General features: G+C 49.7%; 1 protein-coding gene across 1 annotated transcript; it reads right to left on the bottom strand.

Moving 5' to 3' along the window:
* Positions 1–833: 833 nt before the first annotated feature.
* On the bottom strand, positions 834–3699 carry KCNA5 (potassium voltage-gated channel subfamily A member 5). Its single transcript, XM_059681975.1, has one exon. It carries the CDS (start codon positions 3437–3439, stop codon positions 1628–1630), a length of 1812 nt encoding a protein of 603 aa, XP_059537958.1. The 5' UTR covers positions 3440–3699; the 3' UTR covers positions 834–1627.
* Between the last annotated feature and the right edge of the window lie 11028 nt (positions 3700–14727).

The raw sequence follows: 14727 nt of genomic DNA, 5'->3' as shown, positions 1-14727 counted from the left end.
CTGGTGACCATGTGAGACAACCAGGCTTTGGATAACTCAGCAGAACAAGCAACAGCAGGAATTCAGAGCCCCCACGGGAATAGCTAATCCCAGAGAGAAATTTTAGCCAGTGTTATACCTGCTGTGATGTTTTTCCACAAGCATCCAGTGAAAAGGAAACAAAGAGATTCGTTCTGGGTTTAGGGAATACTCCAGACATGGGAGAAACCAGCCTTTACTGAGGACAAGCAAATCCTCCCACTTGGCCTCTGGCTGCCTCCATCCATCAAAGGGATTCTCCTCTGTCCATCAGGGTTGGCAGGGAGAGTATAGCAGGTGCTGCTTCCCTTCCTCCCTCCCTCCCTCCCTCCCTCCCTCCCTCCCTCCCTCCCTCCTTCCCTCCCTCCCTCTGTGACCTTCACTCCAGGGCCTCATTTGTGAACGGGCTTCATGTCTGAGAACCAGGCCTGTTTCCCAGGGCTGCTGAGAACCATGGTAAGGACGGCTTAAAACCTGCAAAGGAGAGTTCAGAATCCAGCAGCGGGAGACCACAGCAGGTGTGGGGGGAGATGCGGAGGGGGGTCTGGTCACCCTCTGCCTTTAGCTCCATCCCGCTCCATGCTGATGGCTGGGTCTCATACCAACATGTTACAGGGGGTCCGTGCCATCGAGGGCCTGAGACAAACAGAATTTACTCTTCTGTGAGTAAATATGTTGATGATCAAATCATTAGGATTCCCAGTTTTCTTCCCCAGTCAAGGTGGCATTTGCTCTGACTCCAAAACCAGAAACAGTGACAGGCTTTTTTTAATTATTAAAAAAAAAAAAAAGCATCAGCTGTAGAAAACTAATACTTGCCTCAACGAAGTAACATTTTATTTCCTGGGGTAAAAACAAAGAGAATGAATTGTCAGAAGTCTTCCTCCAACATCATTAACATGCTTTTCGAAGGAAGGTATAAGAATTGTTTAAGGCGCACAAAAAAAGTCAGACTTGCCTTTCTTCCAGAACATTCCCTGCCCTAGATGCACAGCACCGATACCACATCCCAGAAAAGAGAGAGGCTTACAGACACAGGAAACAGACCTTGTACCCAGGGTCTCTGACTACGTTTCACAGAAAAACATCACTATAACTCTCTCTTCCACAAAGACAACATATGTCCAGAAAAATATACCCAAAATATCTTCATCTGAACTACAGTACAAAAACCCACTCACCAGCCATAAAAATATTTCCCCCTATACACAAATACAATCATATGTAAAGCAAATGTGGAACACATGGATGGGGGGGGGGGGGAGGAAAGGTTATAAAATCCCTTGGGATCTGGGCTATTTAAAGTCATTTTTGTTTGGGTTATTCCTCTGCTGGGTATAGGAAACTGGCTACAAATACATCCATCTCATGGCGCTCACCATTTTAACAGCTCTTGCGTCATGGAATGTGGTACTTTTTAAAAATAGGCGACCCTTGGTGTCGTGGAAAGAAGAAGAAAAGTGGGGGGATCCAGGGAAAGAGGGAGGGAGGGAGGGCAGGAGCGAAAGGAAGAGGGGCAGACGTGGGTAATGGGGTGGGTTTGAAATACTCTGTGGTATAATGTAGATGCCCAGGCTTGGGAGGCTTCAGCCATCCCACCAGAACCCCCTTACAAATCTGTCTCCCGGCTGGTGTCCAGGCAGAGGGCATACAGGGACCTCCGCAAGTCCACATTGCTCTTGGCCTTGAGGTTACACTTCTCTAGAGGGCAGCTGCCCCCTCGGGCCCCCTCCGCATTCTCCAGGGACCCCTTGCAGAAGGACCCCTTGTTCCAGCTGGCCTTCCGCTGGCCTCTGCCGTCCAGCCCTGTCCCCTGGCTCTGGCTGCCCTGCTCCTCCTTCAGGGCGGCCAGCTCCTCGTGGCGGTCCGACTCCCGGTGGTCCGTCTCCCGGTGGTAGAAGTAGTTGAAGTTGGAGACAATGACGGGCACCGGCAGGGCGATGGTGAGGACCCCGGCGATGGCGCACAGTGAGCCCACGATCTTGCCCCCCACGGTGACTGGCCGCATGTCCCCGTAGCCCACCGTGGTCATGGTGACGACCGCCCACCAGAAGGCATCGGGGATGCTGGAGAAGTGGGAGTGCTGGTTGTCCGCCTCTGCGAAGTAGACGGCGCTGGAGAAGAGGATGACTCCGATGAAGAGGAAGAAGATGAGCAGGCCCAGCTCCCGCATGGAGGCCTGCAGGGTCTTGCCCAGGATCTGCAGCCCCTTGGAGTGGCGGGAGAGCTTGAAGATGCGGAACACGCGGACCAGGCGGATCACTCTGAGGATGGCCAGGGACATGGCCTGCTGCCCGTTCTGGCCGCCCCCCGGCTGTGGCTCCGCCAGCTCGGTGCCCAAGGTGATGAAGTAGGGGAAGATGGCCACCACGTCGATGACATTCATGATGTTCCGACAGAAGTCGGCCTTGCTGGGGCAGGCCAGGAAGCGCACCAGCAGCTCGAAGGTGAACCAGATGACGCACGTGGTCTCGACAATGAAGAAGGGGTCGGCCAGGGTCCTGGGCAGGAGAGGCGCCACCGTGGGGCCAGAGGAGGGCGCCCCGGCCCCGCTGCCATTGGCCCCCCGCGCCGGCCCCGAAGGCGGGTGGGGCGCCGGGGGGTGGCGGAGCAGCTCCCGCTCATCCCTGAACTCGGGCAAGGTCTCCAGGCAGAAGGTGATGATAGAGATGAGGATGACCAAGACCGAGACGATGGCGACGGCCCGCGCGGACCCCGAGCTCTCTGGATATTCAAAGATAAGCCACACCTGGCGTTGGAACTGGTGGCGGGGCAGGGGTTTCTCCTCTTCTTTAATGAAGCCCTCGTCCTCCCGGAAGCGCTCCATGGCCTCGTCCCCCAGCTGGTAGAAGCGAATTTCGTCGGCGAACACGTCCAAGGAGACGTTGACCGGCCTGCGCAGCCGGCCCCCCGACTGGTAGTAGTAAAGGATGCCGTCGAAGCTGGGCCGGTTGCGGTCGAAGAAGTACTCGTTGCGCAGGGGGTCGAAGTAGCGCAGGCGCCTGGCGGGGTCCCCCAGGAGGGTGTTGGGGAACTGCGCCAGGGTGCCCAGCTGCGTCTCGAAGCGCAGCCCCGAGATGTTGATGAGGACGCGCTGGTGGTGAAGGGCCGCCGCGATCGGCACCGGATCCTCCGCCGCGCCCTGGGCGGGGTCGCCTTCTCCCTCCTCGTCCCCCGTCGGAACCTGTCCAGGCTGCGGCTGCTCCGGGGGCAGCCTGGGCCAAGGCCGCCCGCCCGGCTCCGCGCTCCCGGGCGCGCCGCATCCCCTGGGCGCCGGCCCTTTGGGTCCGTCGCAGAGCGCAGCTGTCGAGGGGCACTGGAGTTCCCCCGCTGTGGCTTGGCCACAGCCCACCCGGTCCTCACCTCCTCCTCTGACGGTCATGGCCCCGCCGTTCTCCAGGGGCACCAGGGAGATCTCCATGGCCCTGGGGCCCGGGGCATGCTGCGCCCCTGGATCCGCTCCCGCGCCCCACTCACACCCCGCGAGAGCCTGGCATCCGGCTCCTCTCCCGCCGTCGGCTGGCGCACAGTGGGGCGGGCTGGGGTTGCTGGCGCGATCCCCTCGCTGGGTCCTGACGTCAAGAAGCCGCTGCCCAGCTCTCTGCCTTTCTCTGGGTTCTGGCAGCCCGTTACCAAGCAGCCAAAAACCTCCTTCCAGCAGATGCAACCTTCAGCCGCCCCTCCCGGCTGCACGGCGGCGCCCGGCTTCCCCTAGGCGCGCTTCCCCGCCTCCTCCCTTCCCCTCCCCTCCTCTTTCTCCGCCTCCCCTCCTGGGTACCCAGACAGCTAGCGTCTCTCCGGAGGGCGCAGCGGGGCCCTAAGCAGGGGAGGGAGGAGGGCTGAGAAGGTCGCAGCAGGGCGAGGGAGGGAGGTTGGGAGGGAGCGGGGAGGGTGGAGGAACAGGTTGTGCCTAGAGCGCTGAAACTCCCAGGGCAACCAGATGAGAATAGCTCGGAATTTCAGTTCACCTCGGAGCCCGCTGAACACAGAGTGGACTGAGGGGGAATGAGTTGTCATGGGTTGAAGGGATAAATCTCTGGCTGCGTCGGAGTAAGAAAAAGGCAACAGTTCTTTTCACATTTCTGCCTTGGAGGAATAACGGTTCTCTCTTCTTTGGGAAACATTTCACACTGGAAGGGGCGTGGCGGAGCTATGGGCCTTGAAAGATGAGATAGATAGATGATAGATGATTGATAGATTATAGATGATTGATAGGTAGGTAGACAAATTTCCAAACCAATGGAGAAGCATGTCTCTTCCCAACTCCTAACAAACCCACCAAGAGGTAATAGGCTGCAACCTTGCAGCGACCCCTGCCCTTGCCCTGGGAAAGCCCTCATTCCCAGTCCAGGTAGCAGTGGTCAGCAGTGCAGTATGCCAAGGCTGCGAGTTTGATCCCTGGTCAGGGCACATACAAAAAGCAACCCATGAATGAATAGATAAGCGGAACAGCAAATCGATTCCCCCCCCCCTTCAAATCAATAAATAACATTTTTAAAAACACCTTAACAGGAAAGGGGAGGAGGGATGAAGAAATCCTGGTGAGAGCTGTTGCTGCCTGGTGAAGGGAGCTAGCCACTGCGTGGAGGTCCGTGTAGGGACAGTGTACCTGAGAGAACCAGACACGTTGTGGAAGTCCCCAGGGCTGAGGAACTCCCAGCAGTCGAATAATAACCAGCACATACGTTGCTCTTATGATGCACCAGGCCCAGCAACCTGTTTTGTAAGAACTAATCTTATCCTTATTTTATAGATGAGGAAGCGGAAACACAGTGAGACTGACTAGCTTGCCAAGGTCATACAGGTAGAAAGTGGCAATGCTGGGATTCAAACTTAAGCAAACATCGATGGGTCTCTTGCCCCCTCCACTCCACTCTACAGAAATGTGTAATCCCCTTTCCAGATGCAAGCACTCTCTACCCCCAACATGGGATGCCTGAGGGCTTAAGTTCCCTCCTGCAGGAGGCAAGGGATGGCTAAGATAACACCTAAGTCCTTCTGGGTTACCGCACTGGGCTATCTGCCCCTGCCCCAGCTCCCGCAGGGTTTCAGTGGGCATCTATAGCCAAGGGAGATATCTTTCAGGCAATTCTGACAGTTCCAGATGTTTGTTGGTTTTAAGTTACCGTAAATTCACTGTATTTTTTAATGTCTGATTAGTTTTGTTCCTATATGTTGTTTGGGGTTTATGTGTGTGGATGTTACAATCTCTTACCTGCCATCTGCACAGACGGGATGTTTTGGAAACTTGGTACCAGGTGCACAAGTATTAGTTGAAATAGCAGGGGGTGCACATACCAGGCCCATGTCTGGGTTGGAGAAGTGTATGTGCATGTGGCTTTTTGAAGTGTATGTGAGAGTGGACGTGATTTAAGCAGATGGAAATGTTTTCATTGTGTGTGACTTGTGCATGTGATTGGCTGTCCTTGCAGATGTGAATGAGTGAGGAAGGGGTATGGAAGTGAAAATCAGTATGTGGAGGCATCGCTGGTTGACTGAAGGGCCTTGCACTCCCCTCCCCAGACCTCTGCCATTCCTGCTCCGTCTGCTCTGGGTTTTTATTTTCTCTGGCTCTGAGGTTGCCAGTCAGGATCAAGTCTGCCCTTGGGGAGCCTGGTGCTTACTGAGCTGGCAAAGGGTGCTCTCAGACCCCTGGCCTCGCTTCTTGTTTACTGACTCATGCATCTTGTAAATACAGGGACACCACATTGGTTCACAGGGCTCTTCCTGGGCTCCCGAAGGAAAAATGTTCTCTGGACCTTGTCTTCCAGGGGGAGACTATTTCCTGAAGAATCAGCACAACATAAACAATCCTGGAAAAGCACATAGGCCAGGCTTCCTTTAATGTGGTAATTACTTAAATCTGCTTTCCATACATTTTTTTGCTTTCATAGATTTCCTGCAAAATTACCTCCAGATGTCACATGTGGCAGCCATGGGTGTATACTGCTAGGGTCTCCCTTAAACAAAGAACTTACATTTTATTTTCAAGGAGTACAGTTAGCTGACAGCCTCAGCTGGTAGTGTTAGGGGCAGAAATAGAATATTGGGGAATAGCTGTTAATTATAAGAAATACTAGAGGCCCGGTGCACGAAATTCATGCACTCAGGGGGTCCCTCAGCCCAGCCTGTGCCCTCTCACATTCAGGAGCTCTCCGGGAATGTCCAACTGACAGCTTAGGCCCACTCCCTGTGCTTCCCAGCTGTAAGCCCGGCTTCTGGCTGAGCAGTTCTCCCCCTGTGGGACCGCACTGACCACCAGGGGGCAGCTCCTACATTAAGCGTCTGCCCCCTAGTGGTCAGTGCATATCATAGCAACCAGTCATTCTGCCGTTCCATCGATTTACATATTAGCCTTTTATTATATAGGATTCATCGTTCTCTGTTAACAGTGATTGTTTTGTTCTGATTAAAGAAAGCACATTCTAACCAGGCTGAGAGTTTCACACCCCTGGGACCTGGGAGTCAACCTTGGAATGTGGTCCATTCTCAACCAAGAACTGACGATTATCATGGAAAGGTTATAACCTTATTGCCCAAACAATGGACCCCCTCCCCCAGCCCACAATGCCTGCAATCTGTAACTGTCACACCCATTCTTATTCCTTTCGCCTACCTCCCCATGTAAACTGATTTATGGGGGGTGCAGAGCGGATTTTCATGGATGACCTGCTGCTCTCCCATGCTGCTGGCATTATTGCTCATATAAGATTCAACCCTGTCTCTGTTTACTTGGCTCAAGTAGTGACAGGCAGCCCAGACCCGCAGGGTTACAAGGATGGGCCATTTCTGCCCAGTGCAGACTCGGCTGTTTTCCCAGTCCCTTTTCTATCACTTTGGTAAACCAGCTATTTCAGATCACCCCCTCACCCTGAATCTCCTCTCCATCACAATGGGAAAGTGAAGAAACCCATCTTAGCATTTCCTCTACAAGGGAAGCTGTCACCCCCACACTGGGGAGACTTGCTCTCCCCACTTCCCCATAAGTCCTCAGTCAGCATCTTTGTAAGCAAGCATGGAGGTGTTGGGAGTCAGAGGAGAGGGCTTGGGACTTCTTAGGCTGGACCGGGGAGAGACAATAGAAGGCAGCATAGATAAAATTCACCAAAATGCCTTTAAACAATTTTTAAAAATATATCTTTATTGATTTCAGAGAAGAAGGGAGAGGGAAAGAGAGATAGAAACATCATTGATGAGAGAGAATCATTGACTGCCTGCCTCCTGCATGCCCCCCACTGAGGATCTCGCCTGCAACCCAGTCATGTGCCCTTGACTGGAATTGAACCCGGGCCCCCTCAGTCCGCAGGCGGACGCTCTACCCACTGAACCAAACCAGCTAGGGCTAAACAATTATTTAAAAAATGGTAGGCTGGGTCTTACTGCTCAGTGTTACGAAGTGCAGATTCTGTGGTGCATTACTATTAAATACGATATGGCAAGGCTATGTTGTCAAGCAATGATTGGATCGAGTATTATTAATCAGCAAAAGGGCAAAGCCCTCTCTCACCTAATCCTGTCCCCCAGATGCACTCCATATAGATTTGTAGTAAAAAACATTTTAATGAGGGGAGCAGCTGTCCTTCCTCTCCCTGCCCTGCCCTCTCACTTGCCCCTCAATGCAACACCTTGGGAAGGAAGCCCTGGAAATGACCTTCCTTTCCTGTTTGATGGAAGCGTCAGAGGTGAAGTAAAGCAAAACACATGAACAAAACAAACGTGTTTGTGGGGTGTGGGGAGAGAAGATGTGTTTACTGTGCTGAGAGATGGAAGCTGGAGAAAAGGCTGGGGGTTAGAGGAGAGGGAGAGATTACGCTTAAATTGACCCAGATCTGACAGAGGCCTCAGGCGGACTGTTCTGATGTCCTGTTTAGAGGGATTAAGATGAGAGGTCATTCACAAATCAAGACTCACATCTGGAGCTTGGCTTTTCCCCTCCCTCCCTCCTGTCCTCTTCCCCCTCTCGATATAATCCAGGAATAAATTCATTAATGGATCCAGTGCATTTTCAGAGACCAAACATAGAAAGGAAAGTGAAATATACAGGGGCCCGGAGGGCTTGCCTCCCTTTCCGCCTCCGTTGACGAGCTGCTGGGTTATAGACGCATTGTGACTATTTTTCTGTCTCTCTTTTGCTCAAGTCCATCCTTTCTTTCCTAAACACATCTCATGATGCTATTCACTTGCATAAGATGAAAACCTTCTAACTTTGAACCAAGAGCTTCATTTGTTGTTAGGGTTGGAGATATTTGAATTGGTTGTTGTTTTTTTACTTTCTCAACAACAGCTGCAGCTTTTATTTCCCAACTCTCTGCTTAGGTACCCACATCAGGGGAAGCAGTAACTGAGTATTGTAGATTCAATTTCCAGGTAGATTTTTGCCCACCCTGCATAAATACATATTTATGAATTTAGGTTATGTATCAAGATCTATGGAAAAAAGTATTTTAAAAGTGCTAAGCAAATGTAAGATTGTTTTATCAACACTAATAAAAGAGAAAAATGGTAATTGGCATACGAGCTACCCTTTTCATTGGCTAATCAGGGCTATATGCAAATTAACTGCCAACTAAGATTGGCAGTTAACTGCCAACTAAGATTGGCAGTTAACTGCCAACTAAGATTGGCAGTTAACTGCCAACAAGATGGCAGTTAATTTGCATATGTAGGCACAATGCAGGGAGGCGAAAGGGAAAGCAGGAAGAAGCCCCCTGCCACTGACAGTGATTGGAAACCCAGGGGGGAGCTAAGAGCTGGGGGGCAGGGCAAAGGCGGCCCTGGGGCCGCCTTTGCCCTGCCCCCCAGCCATGATCGGAGAATCAGGTGCCTTTTCTGCCCTGGCCAGTGATAGCAGGAAGTAGGGGTGGAGCCAGCGATGGGAGCTGGGCAAGGTCGAAGCTGGCAGTCCCAGGAGCTAGGGGTCCCTTGCCTGGGCCTAAAGCGAAGCCCAGGATCACAGGTACGCTGCAGCTGCGGGTCCCCGCTGCCCAGGCCGGACGCCTCAGTCAGAGACATCCTGCAGGGGCAGGGGTGGAGCCCGCGTGATCGCGGCATCCCCCGCTGCCACTGCAGGTCCCCGCTGCCTGGGCCGGACGCCTAGGCCAGAGGCATCAGGCCTGGGCAAGGGGCCGATCCTGTGATTGGAGGGTGATGGGGGTCAACGCCTGAGGGCTCCCAGTATGTGAGAGGGGGCAGGCTGGGCTGAGGGACACTCCCCCCCACACACACCCAGTGCACGAATTTCATGCACCGGGCCCTAGTTATTATATAAGAAGCATCCCTGCTAAGTCTGGAAAAACCTGTGGTCACTACACAACCCATGCAGGCCAGGAAGGGGTCTGGGTCAGATTAGTTCCATTCCAGCCACACGGGCATTTTAATGCTCCCAGGTCTGGAGACAGAGTTTTCTTGCTCCCAGGAGTTGGCATCTCAAGAGTCAGATTCTCAAACTTTGGTTAAGGGGTCAGAGGTAACTGACCCTTGGGCCCCAGGTGGGATTTTAATTCTCATGATTTCTAGAGCCCTTTAGCCTCCCCAGGTGGGGCACATTTGGTCTCCGAAGGAATGTCAAGCCAGAGGTATCAACATCCAGTCTCAGGACATCGTGGTCAGATCAGCCTTCCAGCCCTCCCTGCTTGCTGCCCAGTGTTAGTGTGGTCTTACACTGCTCTGGAAATAGGTATCCCCATCCTCTTCCCTCTTCCCCCTCTCCCTTTCCACTCCTCTCCCAGACTTTCCCATCAAGCCACACTGCTATTACCTTCAGGTAATGAAATCTGTAGAAGGCTCAACTCAATCTGTGCTAAGCCCAATTGCCCAAAGATGGAATAACCACATGGTGCTTGCCCAGGAGACAGACTTGTTTTTTAAAATATGTTTTGTTACATATGTAATACCTTAAACAATAAATAAAATAAAATATTTTTTGTTCTTTTTATTGATTTCAGAGAGAGGAAGGGAGAGGGAGAGAGAGACATCAATGATTAGAGAGAATCGTTGATGGGCTGCCTCCTGCATGCCCCCTACTGGGGATCAATCCCACACCCAAGCATGTGCCCTGACCAGGAATGCAACTGTGACCTCCTGGTTCACAGATTGATGCTCAACCACAGGCTGGGCCACACTGTGATTCTTTAAAAACATCCCTTCTCTACTCAAAAGCAGACCCTCAAATATTTGTTGAATCAATGAATGAAATGTTAACAGTGCTTGTTACTGGGCCAAGGAACTAGAGTTTATTTTTGTTTCTACCTTTAGATTACCCGGACACATATATTGCTGAGAAAGGAGGTGATATTGGTGAAGTGAAACATCAATGATTCAAAAGAGGGAGCTACACAAAGATATTACTATTCCAGTCAGAAGGAACAGCAAGTGCAAAGGCCCCAAGGCAAGAATGAACCTGGAATGTCAATCAAAACCACGATGAGCTACCACTCACATCTGTTAGAATGACTATTAACAACAAGACAAGAACTAACAAAAACTAACAAGTTGGAGAGGATGTGGAGAAAAAGGAACCCTCAGACATTGTTGGTGAGAATACACTACTGGTGGGAATGTAAATTGGTACAGCCACTTTTGGAAAACAGTACGGAGATTCTTCAAAAAACAATAAAGAATAGAGCTACCATATGGCCCAGCAATCCCTCTTCTAGGTACCTACTCAAAACAACAACAACAACAACAACAAAAACAAACAAACAAAAAAAAACCAAACAAAACCCCCCCTTGAAAACACTATTTATAAAGATCCTCCTTCCCTGGCTGCCGGTACCAGCTTCCCTCTGGCACCTGGGACTCGGGCTTCCCTCGCAACCATGGCTTCATCTGGAAGGTCGTCCAGAAGGATGTCTGGTCTAATTAGCATATTGTGCTTTTATTTTTATAGATATGTACCCCTATGTTCTCTGCAGCATTATTCACAATAGCCAAGACATGGAAACAACCTAAGTGTCCTTCAACCAATGATTGGATGAAGATGTGGTACATAAATACAATGGAATACTACTCAGCCATAAAAGATGACGAAATATTATTTGCAACAACATGGATGGATCTTTAGAGTACCAAGCTAAGTGAAATAAGTCAGACAGTAAAGAACAAGAACCATATAGTCATTGACATGTGGGATATAAAACATCAACAAACAAACAAACAAATAAAACAAACAAACTCATAGATGCAGAAAACAGTATGGTAGTTACCAGAAGGGGTGAGGGAAGGATGAAGAGGGTAAAGGGGATCAAATATATGGTGAGGGAAGGAGACTAGACTTTGGGTGGTGAGCACACAATGCAATATACAGGTGACGTATTATAAACTTGTATACCTAAAACATATATAATGTTATTAACCAATGTTACCCCAATACATTCAATTTTTTAAAAATTTTTTTTTATTGATTTCAGAGAGGAAGGGAGAGGGGAGAGAGAGATAGAAACATCAATGATGAGAGAAACTCATTAATCGGCTCCCTCCTGCACGCCCCACACTGGGGATCAAGCCCAAAGCTTGGGCGTGTGCCCTGACCAGGAATTGAACCGTGACCTCCTGGTTCATAGGTCAATGCTCAACCACTGAGCCATGCTGGCTGGGCAATACATTCAATTTTTAAAAAGAATAAAGAGAGGGTTGGTATGACTGACACATGGTAGGTGTTAGAGGGAAAAATTAGAAAGATGATATTTGAGAGGTAAATGGGCATGTTATGAACACAAGCAGGGATTCCTGCAGACTCTAGTTCATGGACTCTTTTCTATGAAGTGGTTTTCTTGGGCAGGGCACTATCCTATACATGACGAAGCAGAAGGCATTCTAAGTCCATGAATGTTGGTATTGGCTAAGTTATGATAGGCAAGGAAAGCAGATCCAAATTCAGAACAACATCCATTTCCATGAAAAAAAATCAAGCTTTGCCCCAATGAAATGAACTTGCCACCATGGGGCTGCTGGCCTTAGGTGTGTTTTACATTGCATTCACCCATAAGCCAATGCTGAGATAAAAACTTGTGCTCAGGAGATGACCCTGTAAGCACCTGGCTGCTTTGTTCTTAACCTCTGTGGGTTCTAGGCCCAATCTTCACAGTTCATTGGCAAAGCCCTTCCCAAAACCTTCACAGCAATTTTCAGTGCTGCTCTTTTCAAGTCTCTGACATATAGTCAGTGACTGGTGACAGAGCCAGACTCAGGTCATGTTTCCTTCCAGTCAAAATACATGATGAAAGGCATTGCTTAAAAGCCTGCCTGATTCCTGCTGAAATCCTGCCCTCTGCTGTCCTTCAAAACAGCTGCTGACAGGGGGTGTGGTACACAATAGGAGACTTCCAGCTGGTAGTGCATCTTGCACAACATCTACAAACCAGGCTTGACTTTTATTATTCTCAGTTAATTGGTCAACAACTCTCTGCCAGGACGAAGGGACAGACTGGCCGGGACAAGGTGTGGAAATAGTGTCGTCAAACGCACCGAGTGGGAAGAAATCTGCTCACACAAACTAAGTGCCTTATGGCCTGCTCTGGCCCCATCTATGAGGCGATGGAGTGTTACTGGACATGGTCCCCTTTACGAGTAGGTGGGTTAGATAGCACCTGAGTCCCATGGTCTCCAACACACCAGTAGCAAATCGAAGCTGCTTCTGAAAAGGAAAGTATCAGGGGTTCATGGCCTTGCTACCCAATCCTGTGTGCTTCCACGATTTTCTGGAGAGACTTGTTTCTGATTTCACTAAGTCTCCCAGGTATTCTGAGAGGGCTGAGGAGCAGACCTGCTTAGATGGCAGCCTGGGCCTCCTACAGAGACTGCTTTGCACTGACAGCTTCTCAGGTCACCTAGAAAATAAATCTACAAAACACCCGTGTGCCATATGCTGTCTCTACCACAAGGTGCTGTGCTTTTCCTAGTTGTAGAAGGGGCAAGATGTTGCAATGAGTCCTTACCACTGGAGGGGCTATCACCACATGTACTAGACCACTGTATCCCTGGGGATATTACTAAGCAGTCAAGTGCCTGTACCTCTGTGAGATTTGGAGTTCATCCTTGAATACATGAATCTACCATGGCATTCGTGTATCTGGTATTTCCAACACAGTGTGTTAATGTGATATCCTATGGTTTGGTGATGCATTAAATGTCCTCGTGTAGCACACAGCTGGATTTGACATCTGTGGGACAGATTTGTAAAGCTGTTTCTGTCCCTGCCAGGTAAAAGCAAACTGCTAGGGGACTCTGCTAACTAAAATGGATAAAAAATGCAGTGGTTAGACCAATAGTTACATGTCAAATGTAACTAAGGCTGTTAATTAAGTTAACCTTGGTTAACCAAGGCTGTTCTAAGATGCTCCAATAGAGACCATTTCAGGAACAGCAGCTGTAATTCGGATCACCTCAAGATTAAGTTTTAATGCAGAGTCCACTGTCATTTCCAAGAGCCATCAATCTTTCTCACTGGTCAAATGAAGTACACTCTCCACTTGGGGATATGACAGGTTACCACATTTGTATCTTTCTACCCTCTATGTTTGTACTAACTTCTGTAATTACCCCCCAAAAGACATACTGCTTTTTTACTTAGTATTTTGGAGGAACAGAATGCTCCAATGTCTTCCCCTTGGTCCTTCTACCACAGAGCCCTTACTCCTTAGGGCAGGGAGCCAATGGAGAGATTCTGCAAAGGATGTGTATCCTATCTACACTTAGGAACTGAGGAAATGAATCAAGGGTGATGGAGGGGGGTTGGGGGGAGAGAAGTCCAGTGTCCAATCTTCCTCCCATGACCTCTATTCTGACCAGGAGTCATAGTCTTCTCAATCCCCCATAACTTAGAACAAGTATCCACGGATCCCTAAAAATTTTGGATATTTCTCATTTCAGACTGCATATCACCTAAAGAAATAGCTAGGTGAAAGGTTCATAACACACATCTCTACTGTTATAGCAAAGGCCCTTAAATCAAGGGTTCTGGTCCTGAGAATTAACTCAGTTCTAGGAACCGAGAAGCTGTGATCCTCTGGCTTGATTCAAGTGTCTGTTACATAGACCTATCAGGTTGGCTTTAAAAAAAAAATCAGGTTAAAACCTCTGTTGCTTTCATGCCTGACTCTAAGATTACCTAACCACTTTAAGAGATTGTGCAGATCCAACATTTCCTCATTACTACCTTTCCATCTTCTCCCTCCCCATGAAGAAGCACCCATTTTTCTTCCAGCAGGTGACCCTCCAACATGCTTGACCAGAAACAACAGCAAGCGAGGACAGAACTTCCAGTTGCTCACAGGTTTCCGTTTTAGGCCCTGGCAGAAAAGTTACTGAAGAGGCCGATGACCAAGCACGTGAAATCTCAATCTAGCACTGGACAGCTCTTAGTGTTTGGTCCTGCTCTACATTGGTCCACCAGCAAGTTGCAGACAGCTGCCCAAAACAGCACACGGAATATAGTATCTCCAGAGGGTACCAAATTCAACCTGACCCAGCTAAGTAAGGGATACTCAGCAGTGAGGCTGTGAGAAAACTGGTTTCCTATAATTGAGAAAGACTTTCAGGAGAGCCAGTTTGGTGTGTTTTCTTTAGCTCAGTAGTTCACAACCTCAGCTGCAATGGAACCATCGGTTGGAGCCCTCAGAGAGGCTGGTTTAATAGCTTGGGCTTCTAGAGCTAAAAATATTGCCCGAGGTGATGTTAAAGTGCACTCGGGGACTTCCTAGCTCCTGCCAG

This window comes from Myotis daubentonii, chromosome 2 (genome assembly GCF_963259705.1).
Source record: "Myotis daubentonii chromosome 2, mMyoDau2.1, whole genome shotgun sequence".
NCBI lineage: Eukaryota > Metazoa > Chordata > Mammalia > Chiroptera > Vespertilionidae > Myotis > Myotis daubentonii.
Note: the sequence above shows the minus strand (reverse complement) of the source record. Positions and strands in the feature narration are given on the sequence as shown.